The 12,449-nt window shown below is 54.4% G+C and overlaps 1 protein-coding gene across 1 annotated transcript in view; it reads left to right on the forward strand.

Annotated features, from left to right (window-relative positions):
* Nucleotides 1-12,449, forward strand: part of abhd16a (abhydrolase domain containing 16A, phospholipase) — a 55,653-nt gene that overhangs the window by 29,847 nt on the left and 13,357 nt on the right. The window contains exons 11-14 of the mRNA XM_088631801.1: nucleotides 1,384-1,433; nucleotides 3,338-3,461; nucleotides 3,935-4,039; nucleotides 4,141-4,204. Coding sequence (XP_088487927.1) covers nucleotides 1,384-1,433; nucleotides 3,338-3,461; nucleotides 3,935-4,039; nucleotides 4,141-4,204 — 343 coding nt within the window. The remainder of the gene's footprint in view (nucleotides 1-1,383; nucleotides 1,434-3,337; nucleotides 3,462-3,934; nucleotides 4,040-4,140; nucleotides 4,205-12,449) is intronic.

The raw sequence follows: 12,449 nt of genomic DNA on the forward strand, positions 1-12,449 counted from the left end.
GTTCTGCACCAGTCACCCCTCCTGGGAGACGCACAGTGATCGTTCTGCACCAGTCACCCCTCCTGGGAGACGCACAGTGATAATTCTGCACCAGTCACCCCTCCTGGGAGACGCACAGTGATCGTTCTGCACCAGTCACCCCTCCTGGGAGTCGCACAGTGATCGTTCTGCACCAGTCACCCGTCCTGGGAGACGCACAGTGATCCTTCTGCACCAGTCACCCCTCCTGGGAGACGCACAGTGATCGTTCTGCACCAGTCACCCCTCCTGGGAGACGCACAGTGATCGTTCTGCACCAGTCACCCCTCCTGGGAGACGCACAGTGATCGTTCTGCACCAGTCACCCCTCCTGGGAGACGCACAGTGATCATCCTGCACCAGTCACCCCTCCTGGGAGACGCACAGTGATCGTTCTGCACCAGTCACCCCTCCTGGGAGACGCACAGTGATCGTTCTGCACCAGTAACCCCTCCTGGGAGACGCACAGTGATCGTTCTGCACCAGTCACCCCTCCTGGGAGTCGCACAGTGATCGTTCTGCACCAGTCACCCGTCCTGGGAGACGCACAGTGATCCTTCTGCACCAGTCACCCCTCCTGGGAGACGCACAGTGATCGTTCTGCACCAGTCACCCCTCCTGGGAGACGCACAGTGATCATCCTGCACCAGTCACCCCTCCTGGGAGACGCACAGTGATCGTTCTGCACCAGTCACCCCTCCTGGGAGACGCACAGTGATCGTTCTGCACCAGTCACCCCTCCTGGGAGACGCACAGTGATCGTTCTGCACCAGTCACCCCTCCTGGGAGTCGCACAGTGATCGTTCTGCACCAGTCACCCGTCCTGGGAGACGCACAGTGATCCTTCTGCACCAGTCACCCCTCCTGGGAGACGCACAGTGATCGTTCTGCACCAGTCACCCCTCCTGGGAGACGCACAGTGATCCTTCTGCACCAGTCACCCCTCCTGGTAGACGCACAGTGATCGTTCTGCACCAGTCACCCCTCCTGGGAGACGCACAGTGATCATCCTGCACCAGTCACCCCTCCTGGGAGACGCACAGTGATCGTTCTGCACCAGTCACCCCTCCTGGGAGACGCACAGTGATCCTGCTGCACCAGTCACCCCTCCTGGGAGACGCACAGTGATCGTTCTGCACCAGTCACCCCTCCTGGGAGACGCACAGTGATCGTTCTGCACCAGTCACCCCTCCTGGGAGACGCACAGCGATCGTTCTGCACCAGTCACCCCTCCTGGGAGACGCACAGTGATCGTTCTGCACCAGTCACCCCTCCTGGGAGACGCACAGTGATCGTTCTGCACCAGTCACCCCTCCTGGGAGACGCACAGTGATCGTTCTGACCCTGACCCTTCTTTCCTCTCAGGGGGGTACTCCGTTCTTGGCTGGAATCACCCCGGATTCGCAGGGAGTACGGTAAGGATACCCCGTTCTCCACTGTCCCCCAGATCGGACAACCATGAGCCCAGTACAACACGCAACACCGTCACACAATGAGCCCAGTACAACACACAGCACCGTCACAGCTTGAGCCCAGTACAACACACAGCACCGTCACAGCTTGAGCCCAGTACAACACGCAACACCGTCACACCATGAGCCCAGTAAACACAACACCGTCACAGCATGAGCCCAGTACAACACAACACTGTCACAGCATGAGCCCAGTACAACACACAACACTGTCACAGCATGAGCCCAGTACAACACACAACACCGTCACAGCATGAGACCAGTACAACACACAACACCGTCACAGCTTGAGCCCAGTACAACACAACACTGTCACAGCATGAGCCAGTACAACACAACACCGTCACACCATGAGCCCAGTACAACACACAACACCGTCACAGCATGAGACCAGTACAACACACAACACCGTCACAGCATGAGCCCAGTACAACACACAACACCGTCACAGCTTGAGCCCAGTACAACACAACACTGTCACAGCATGAGCCCAGTACAACACAACACCGTTAAAGCATGAGCCCAGTACAACACGCAACACCGTCACAGCTTGAGCCCAGTACAACACAACACTGTCACACCATGAGCCCAGTACAACACAACACCGTTACAGCATGAGCCCAGTACAACACGCAACACTGTCACAGCTTGAGCCCAGTACAACACACAACACCGTCACACCTTGAACCCAGTACAACACAACACCGTCACACCATGAGCCCAGTTCAACACACAACACCGTCACACCATGAGCCCAGTACAACACACAACACCGTCACAGCTTGAGCCCAGTACAACACACAACACCGTCACAGCATGAGCCCAGTATGACACACAACACCGTCACAGCATGAGCCCAGTACAACACAACACTGTCACACCATGAGCCCAGTACAACACAACACCGTCACAGCATGAGACCAGTACAACACACAACACCGTCACAGCATGAGCCCAGTACAACACACAACACCGTCACAGCTTGAGCCCAGTACAACACGCAACACCGTCACACAATGAGCCCAGTACAACACACAGCACCGTCACAGCTTGAGCCCAGTACAACACACAGCACCGTCACAGCTTGAGCCCAGTACAACACGCAACACCGTCACACCATGAGCCCAGTACACACAACACCGTCACAGCATGAGCCAGTACAACACAACACCGTCACACCATGAGCCCAGTACAACACACAACACCGTCACAGCATGAGACCAGTACAACACACAACACCGTCACAGCATGAGCCCAGTACAACACACAACACCGTCACAGCTTGAGCCCAGTACAACACAACACTGTCACAGCATGAGCCCAGTACAACACAACACCGTTAAAGCATGAGCCCAGTACAACACGCAACACCGTCACAGCTTGAGCCCAGTACAACACAACACTGTCACACCATGAGCCCAGTACAACACAACACCGTTACAGCATGAGCCCAGTACAACACGCAACACTGTCACACCATGAGCCCAGTACAACACAACACTGTCACACCATGAGCCCAGTATAACACACAACACAGTCACAGCATGAGCCCAGTACAACACAACACCGTTACAGCATGAGCCCAGTACAACACACAACACCGTCACAGCATGAGCCCAGTACAACACACAACTCCGTCACAGCATGAGCCCAATACAACACACAACACCGTCACACCATGAGCCCAGTACAACACACAACACCGTCACAGCATGAGCCCAGTACAACACAACTCTGTCACAGCTTGAGCCCAGTACAACACAACTCTGTCACAGCTTGAGCCCAGTACAACACACAACACTGTCACAGTAGCTGTTGATTCACGCTGTTCCCTCTGTGACCTGCAGGGGGTGCCGTTTCCCCAGAACGAGGCGAATGCTATGGATGTGGTGGTGCAGTACGCTATCCAGCGACTGGGCTTCCAGCCAGAGGACATCGTCCTGTACGCCTGGTCCATCGGGGGCTTCACAGGTACAGGCAGTGTGTGTGTATGAACCCCCCTCTCTCTCAGTGCAGTGTTCATGTACTGGAGTGTCCAGTCAGTGTGTCTGTATGAACCCCTCTCTCTCAGTGCAGTGTTCATGTACTGGAGTGTCCAGTCAGTGTGTGTGTGTATGAACCCTTCTCTCTCTCAGTGCAGTGTTCATGTACTGGAGTGTCCAGTCAGTGTGTCTGTGTGAACCCCTCTCTCTCTCAGTGCAGTGTTCATGTACTGGAGTGTCCAGTCAGTGTGTCTGTATGAACCCCTCTCTCTCTCAGTGCAGTGTTCATGTACTGGAGTGTCCAGTCAGTGTGTCTGTATGAACCCCTCTCTCTCTCAGTGCAGTGTTCGTGTACTGGAGTGTCCAGTCAGTGTGTCTGTATGAACCCCTCTCTCTCTCAGTGCAGTGTTCATGTACTGGAGTGTCTGTATTAACCCCTCTCTCTCTCTGTCTCTCTCACAGCGACCTGGGCTGCGATGTCCTATCCAGACCTCCGTGCTCTTGTCCTGGATGCCTCCTTCGATGACCTCCTCCCATTGGCCCTGAAGGTCATGCCGGAGAGCTGGAGTAAGTCTCCTCGCCTGTCGAAGACGAGACTGAGGCCGGAGGTGGTGGTGTTGGTGGGTCGGGGTCGAAGTTCACGGCCTGCCTCTCTCTCTGCCCTCTAGGGTCGCTGGTGACCAGGACAGTCCGGCAGTACATGAACCTAAACAACGCTGAGCAACTCTGCAAGTAAGACCCTCTCATCAGGGTAGAGATCGATACTGTAGATCGATATCAATAGCAGCTCTGCGAGTGAGACCCTCTCATCGGGGTAGAGATCGCTACTGTAGATCGATATCAATAGCAGCTCTGCGAGTGAGACCCTCTCATCGGGGTAGAGATCGATACTGTAGATCGATATCAATAGCAGCTCTGCGAGTCAGACCCTCTCATCGGGGTAGAGATCGATACTGTAGATCGATATCAATAGCAGCTCTGCGAGTGAGACCCTCTCATCGGGGTAGAGATCGATACTGTAGATCGATATCAATAGCAGCTCTGCGAGTCAGACCCTCTCATCGGGGTAGAGATCGACACTGTAGATCGATATCAATAGCAGCTCTGCGAGTGAGACCCTCTCATCGGGGTAGAGATCGACACAGTAGATCTGTATCAATAGCAGCTCTGCGAGTGAGACCCTCTCATCGGGGTAGAGATCGACACAGTAGATCAGTATCAATAGCAGCTCTGCGAGTGAGACCCTCTCATCGGGGTAGAGATCGATACTGTAGATCGATATCAATAGCAGCTCTGCGAGTGAGACCCTCTCATCGGGGTAGAGATCGATACTGTAGATCAGTATCAATAGCAGCTCTGAGTGAGACCCTCTCATCGGGGTAGAGATCGATACTGTAGATCAGTATCAATAGCAGCTCTGCGAGTGAGACCCTCTCATCGGGGTAGAGATCGACACTGTAGATCAGTATCAATAGCAGCTCTGAGTGAGACCCTCTCATCGGGGTAGAGATCGATACTGTAGATCGATATCAATAGCAGCTCTGCGAGTGAGACCCTCTCATCGGGGTAGAGATTGACACTGTAGATCAGTATCAATAGGAGCTCTGAGTGAGACCCTCTCATCGGGGTAGAGATCGATACTGTAGATCAGTATCAATAGAGGCTCTGCGAGTGAGACCCTCTCATCGGGGTAGAGATCTGCTCTGTCCCTGTGATCGATACTGCGGGTTGTCACTCTGCTCTGTCCCTGTGATCGATACTGCGGGTTGTCACTCTGCTCTGTCCCTGTGATCGATACTGCGGGTTGTCACTCTGCTCTGTCCCTGTGATCGATACTGCGGGTTGTCACTCTGCTCTGCTCTGTCCCTGTGATCGATACTGCGGGTTGTCACTCTGCTCTGTCCCCGTGATCGATACTGCGGGTTGTCACTCTGCTCTGTCTCTGTGATTGATACTGCGGGTTGTCACACTGCTCTGCTCTGTGATCGATACTGCGGGTTGTCACTCTGCTCTGTCCCTGTGATCGATACTGCGGGTTGTCACTCTGCTCTGTCCCTGTGATCGATACTGCGGGTTGTCACTCTGCTCTGTCCCTGTGATCGATACTGCGGGTTGTCACTCTGCTCTGTGATCGATACTGCGGGTTGTCACTCTGCTCTGTCCCTGTGATCGATACTGCGGGTTGTCACTCTGCTCTGTCCCTGTGATCGATACTGCGGGTTGTCACTCTGCTCTGCTCTGTGATCGATACTGCGGGTTGTCACTCTGCTCTGTCCCCGTGATCGATACTGCGGGTTGTCACTCTGCTCTGTCCCCGTGATCGATACTGCGGGTTGTCACTCTGCTCTGTCCCCGTGATCGATACTGCGGGTTGTCACTCTGCTCTGTCCCCGTGATCGATACTGCGGGTTGTCACTCTGCTCTGTCCCTGTGATCGATACTGCGGGTTGTCACTCTGCTCTGTCTCTGTGATCGATACTGCGGGTTGTCACTCTGCTCTGTCCCTGTGATCGATACTGCGGGTTGTCACTCTGCTCTGTCCCTGTGATCGATACTGCGGGTTGTCACACTGCTCTGTCCCTGTGATCGATACTGCGGGTTGTCACTCTGCTCTGCTCTGTGATCGATACTGCGGGTTGTCACTCTGCTCTGTCCCTGTGATCGATACTGCGGGTTGTCACTCTGCTCTGTCCCTGTGATCGATACTGCGGGTTGTCACTCTGCTCTGTCTCTGTGATCGATACTGCGGGTTGTCACTCTGCTCTGTCTCTGTGATCGATACTGCGGGTTGTCACTCTGCTCTGTGATCGATACTGCGGGTTGTCACTCTGCTCTGTGATCGATACTGCGGGTTGTCACTCTGCTCTGTCCCTGTGATCGATACTGCGGGTTGTCACTCTGCTCTGTCCCTGTGATCGATACTGCGGGTTGTCACTCTGCTCTGTCTCTGTGATCGATACTGCGGGTTGTCACTCTGCTCTGTCCCTGTGATCGATACTGCGGGTTGTCACTCTGCTCTGCTCTGTGATCGATACTGCGGGTTGTCACTCTGCTCTGTCCCTGTGATCGATACTGCGGGTTGTCACACTGCTCTGTCCCTGTGATCGATACTGTGGGTTGTCACTCTGCTCTGTCCCTGTGATCGATACTGCGGGTTGTCACACTGCTCTGTCCCTGTGATCGATACTGCGGGTTGTCACACTGCTCTGTCCCTGTGATCGATACTGCGGGTTGTCACTCTGCTCTGTCCCTGTGATCGATACTGCGGGTTGTCACTCTGCTCTGTCTCTGTGATCGATACTGCGGGTTGTCACTCTGCTCTGTCTCTGTGATCGATACTGCGGGTTGTCACTCTGCTCTGTCCCTGTGATCGATACTGCGGGTTGTCACACTGCTCTGTGATCGATACTGCGGGTTGTCACTCTGCTCTGTCTCTGTGATCGATACTGCGGGTTGTCACTCTGCTCTGTCCCTGTGATCGATACTGCGGGTTGTCACACTGCTCTGTGATCGATACTGCGGGTTGTCACTCTGCTCTGTCCCTGTGATCGATACTGCGGGTTGTCACACTGCTCTGTGATCGATACTGCGGGTTGTCACTCTGCTCTGTGATCGATACTGCGGGTTGTCACACTGCTCTGTCTCTGTGATCGATACTGCGGGTTGTCACACTGCTCTGTCCCTGTGATCGATACTGCGGGTTGTCACTCTGCTCTGTCTCTGTGATCGATACTGCGGGTTGTCACTCTGCTCTGTCCCTGTGATCGATACTGCGGGTTGTCACTCTGCTCTGTCCCTGTGATCGATACTGCGGGTTGTCACTCTGCTCTGTCCCTGTGATCGATACTGCGGGTTGTCACACTGCTCTGTCCCTGTGATCGATACTGCGGGTTGTCACTCTGCTCTGTCCCTGTGATCGATACTGCGGGTTGTCACTCTGCTCTGTCCCTGTGATCGATACTGCGGGTTGTCACTCTGCTCTGCTCTGTCCCTGTGATCGATACTGCGGGTTGTCACTCTGCTCTGTCCCTGTGATCGATACTGCGGGTTGTCACTCTGCTCTGTCCCTGTGATCGATACTGCGGGTTGTCACTCTGCTCTGTCCCTGTGATCGATACTGCGGGTTGTCACTCTGCTCTGCTCTGTGATCGATACTGCGGGTTGTCACTCTGCTCTGTCTCTGTGATCGATACTGCGGGTTGTCACACTGCTCTGTCCCTGTGATCGATACTGCGGGTTGTCACTCTGCTCTGTCCCTGTGATCGATACTGCGGGTTGTCACTCTGCTCTGTGATCGATACTGCGGGTTGTCACTCTGCTCTGCTCTGTGATCGATACTGCGGGTTGTCACACTGCTCTGTCCCTGTGATCGATACTGCGGGTTGTCACTCTGCTCTGTCCCTGTGATCGATACTGCGGGTTGTCACTCTGCTCTGTCTCTGTGATCGATACTGCGGGTTGTCACTCTGCTCTGTCTCTGTGATCGATACTGCGGGTTGTCACTCTGCTCTGTCTCTGTGATCGATACTGCGGGTTGTCACTCTGCTCTGTCTCTGTGATCGATACTGCGGGTTGTCACTCTGCTCTGTCCCTGTGATCGATACTGCGGGTTGTCACTCTGCTCTGTCCCTGTGATCGATACTGCGGGTTGTCACTCTGCTCTGTCCCTGTGATCGATACTGCGGGTTGTCACTCTGCTCTGTCCCTGTGATCGATACTGCGGGTTGTCACTCTGCTCTGTCCCTGTGATCGATACTGCGGGTTGTCACTCTGCTCTGTCTCTGTGATCGATACTGCGGGTTGTCACTCTGCTCTGTCTCTGTGATCGATACTGCGGGTTGTCACTCTGCTCTGTCTCTGTGATCGATACTGCGGGTTGTCACACTGCTCTGTCCCTGTGATCGATACTGCGGGTTGTCACTCTGCTCTGTCCCTGTGATCGATACTGCGGGTTGTCACACTGCTCTGTCCCTGTGATCGATACTGCGGGTTGTCACTCTGCTCTGTCTCTGTGATCGATACTGCGGGTTGTCACTCTGCTCTGTCTCTGTGATCGATACTGCGGGTTGTCACTCTGCTCTGTCTCTGTGATCGATACTGCGGGTTGTCACACTGCTCTGTCCCTGTGATCGATACTGCGGGTTGTCACTCTGCTCTGTCCCTGTGATCGATACTGCGGGTTGTCACTCTGCTCTGTCTCTGTGATCGATACTGCGGGTTGTCACTCTGCTCTGTCTCTGTGATCGATACTGCGGGTTGTCACTCTGCTCTGTCCCTGTGATCGATACTGCGGGTTGTCACACTGCTCTGTCCCTGTGATCGATACTGCGGGTTGTCACTCTGCTCTGTCTCTGTGATCGATACTGCGGGTTGTCACTCTGCTCTGTGATCGATACTGCGGGTTGTCACTCTGCTCTGTCTCTGTGATCGATACTGCGGGTTGTCACTCTGCTCTGTGATCGATACTGCGGGTTGTCACTCTGCTCTGTCTCTGTGATCGATACTGCGGGTTGTCACTCTGCTCTGTCTCTGTGATCGATACTGCGGGTTGTCACTCTGCTCTGTCCCTGTGATCGATACTGCAGGTTGTCACTCTGCTCTGTCTCTGTGATCGATACTGCGGGTTGTCACTCTGCTCTGTCCCTGTGATCGATACTGCGGGTTGTCACTCTGCTCTGTCCCCGTGATCGATACTGCGGGTTGTCACTCTGCTCTGTCCCTGTGATCGATACTGCGGGTTGTCACTCTGCTCTGTCCCTGTGATCGATACTGCGGGTTGTCACTCTGCTCTGTCCCTGTGATCGATACTGCGGGTTGTCACACTGCTCTGTCCCTGTGATCGATACTGCTGGTTGTCACTCTGCTCTGTGATCGATACTGCGGGTTGTCACTCTGCTCTGTCCCTGTGATCGATACTGCGGGTTGTCACTCTGCTCTGTCCCTGTGATCGATACTGCGGGTTGTCACTCTGCTCTGTGATCGATACTGCGGGTTGTCACTCTGCTCTGTGATCGATACTGCGGGTTGTCACTCTGCTCTTTCCCTGTGATCGATACTGCGGGTTGTCACTCTGCTCTGTCCCTGTGATCGATACTGCGGGTTGTCACACTGCTCTGTCTCTGTGATCGATACTGCGGGTTGTCACACTGCTCTGTGATCGATACTGCGGGTTGTCACTCTGCTCTGTCCCTGTGATCGATACTGCGGGTTGTCACTCTGCTCTGTCTCTGTGATCGATACTGCGGGTTGTCACACTGCTCTGTCCCTGTGATCGATACTGCGGGTTGTCACACTGCTCTGTGATCGATACTGCTGGTTGTCACTCTGCTCTGTCCCTGTGATCGATACTGCGGGTTGTCACTCTGCTCTGTCCCTGTGATCGATACTGCGGGTTGTCACTCTGCTCTGCTCTGTGATCGATACTGCGGGTTGTCACTCTGCTCTGTCCCTGTGATCGATACTGCGGGTTGTCACTCTGCTCTGTCCCTGTGATCGATACTGCGGGTTGTCACTCTGCTCTGTCTCTGTGATCGATACTGCGGGTTGTCACACTGCTCTGTCCCTGTGATCGATACTGCGGGTTGTCACTCTGCTCTGTCTCTGTGATCGATACTGCGGGTTGTCACACTGCTCTGTCCCTGTGATCGATACTGCGGGTTGTCACACTGCTCTGTGATCGATACTGCGGGTTGTCACTCTGCTCTGTCCCTGTGATCGATACTGCGGGTTGTCACTCTGCTCTGTCCCCGTGATCGATACTGCGGGTTGTCACTCTGCTCTGTCCCCGTGATCGATACTGCGGGTTGTCACACTGCTCTGTCCCTGTGATCGATACTGCGGGTTGTCACTCTGCTCTGTCTCTGTGATCGATACTGCGGGTTGTCACTCTGCTCTGTCTCTGTGATCGATACTGCGGGTTGTCACTCTGCTCTGTCTCTGTGATCGATACTGCGGGTTGTCACTCTGCTCTGTCCCTGTGATCGATACTGCGGGTTGTCACTCTGCTCTGCTCTGTGATCGATACTGCGGGTTGTCACTCTGCTCTGTCCCTGTGATCGATACTGCGGGTTGTCACTCTGCTCTGTCCCTGTGATCGATACTGCGGGTTGTCACTCTGCTCTGCTCTGTGATCGATACTGCGGGTTGTCACTCTGCTCTGTCCCTGTGATCGATACTGCGTGTTGTCACTCTGCTCTGTCCCTGTGATCGATACTGCGGGTTGTCACTCTGCTCTGTCTCTGTGATCGATACTGCGGGTTGTCACTCTGCTCTGTCTCTGTGATCGATACTGCGGGTTGTCACTCTGCTCTGTCCCTGTGATCGATACTGCGGGTTGTCACACTGCTCTGTCCCTGTGATCGATACTGCGGGTTGTCACTCTGCTCTGTCTCTGTGATCGATACTGCGGGTTGTCACTCTGCTCTGTCTCTGTGATCGATACTGCGGGTTGTCACTCTGCTCTGTCCCTGTGATCGATACTGCGGGTTGTCACTCTGCTCTGTGATCGATACTGCGGGTTGTCACACTGCTCTGTCCCTGTGATCGATACTGCAGGTTGTCACACTGCTCTGTCCCTGTGATCGATACTGCGGGTTGTCACTCTGCTCTGTCCCTGTGATCGATACTGCGGGTTGTCACTCTGCTCTGTCCCTGTGATCGATACTGCGGGTTGTCACACTGCTCTGTCCCTGTGATCGATACTGCGGGTTGTCACTCTGCTCTGTCCCCGTGATCGATACTGCGGGTTGTCACTCTGCTCTGTCCCTGTGATCGATACTGCGGGTTGTCACACTGCTCTGTGATCGATACTGCGGGTTGTCACTCTGCTCTGTCTCTGTGATCGATACTGCGGGTTGTCACACTGCTCTGTCCCTGTGATCGATACTGCGGGTTGTCACTCTGCTCTGTCTCTGTGATCGATACTGCGGGTTGTCACACTGTTCTGTCCCTGTGATCGATACTGCGGGTTGTCACACTGCTCTGTGATCGATACTGCGGGTTGTCACTCTGCTCTGTCCCTGTGATCGATACTGCGGGTTGTCACTCTGCTCTGTCCCTGTGATCGATACTGCGGGTTGTCACACTGCTCTGTCCCTGTGATCGATACTGCGGGTTGTCACTCTGCTCTGTCCCTGTGATCGATACTGCGGGTTGTCACTCTGCTCTGTCCCTGTGATCGATACTGCGGGTTGTCACACTGCTCTGTGATCGATACTGCGGGTTGTCACTCTGCTCTGCTCTGTCCCTGTGATCGATACTGCGGGTTGTCACTCTGCTCTGTCCCCGTGATCGATACTGCGGGTTGTCACTTTGCTCTGCTCTGTCCCTGTGATCGATACTGCGGGTTGTTACTCTGCTCTGTCCCTGTGATCGATACTGCGGGTTGTCACTCTGCTCTGCTCTGTGATCGATACTGCGGGTTGTCACTCTGCTCTGTCCCTGTGATCGATACTGCGGGTTGTCACACTGCTCTGTCTCTGTGATCGATACTGCGGGTTGTCACACTGCTCTGTCCCTGTGATCGATACTGCGGGTTGTCACTCTGCTCTGTCCCTGTGATCGATACTGCGGGTTGTCACTCTGCTCTGTCCCTGTGATCGATACTGCGGGTTGTCACTCTGCTCTGTCCCTGTGATCGATACTGCGGGTTGTCACTCTGCTCTGCTCTGTGATCGATACTGCGGGTTGTCACTCTGCTCTGCTCTGTGATCGATACTGCGGGTTGTCACTCTGCTCTGTCCCTGTGATCGATACTGCGGGTTGTCACTCTGCTCTGTCCCTGTGATCGATACTGCGGGTTGTCACTCTGCTCTGTCTCTGTGATCGATACTGCGGGTTGTCACTCTGCTCTGTCCCTGTGATCGATACTGCGGGTTGTCACTCTGCTCTGCTCTGTGATCGATACTGCGGGTTGTCACTCTGCTCTGTCCCTGTGATCGATACTGCGGGTTGTCACTCTGCTCTGTCCCTGTGATCG

This window comes from Lepisosteus platostomus, chromosome 5, assembly GCF_059453375.1.
Source record: "Lepisosteus platostomus isolate fLepPlt1 chromosome 5, fLepPlt1.hap1, whole genome shotgun sequence".
NCBI classification, from domain to species: domain Eukaryota; kingdom Metazoa; phylum Chordata; class Actinopteri; order Semionotiformes; family Lepisosteidae; genus Lepisosteus; species Lepisosteus platostomus.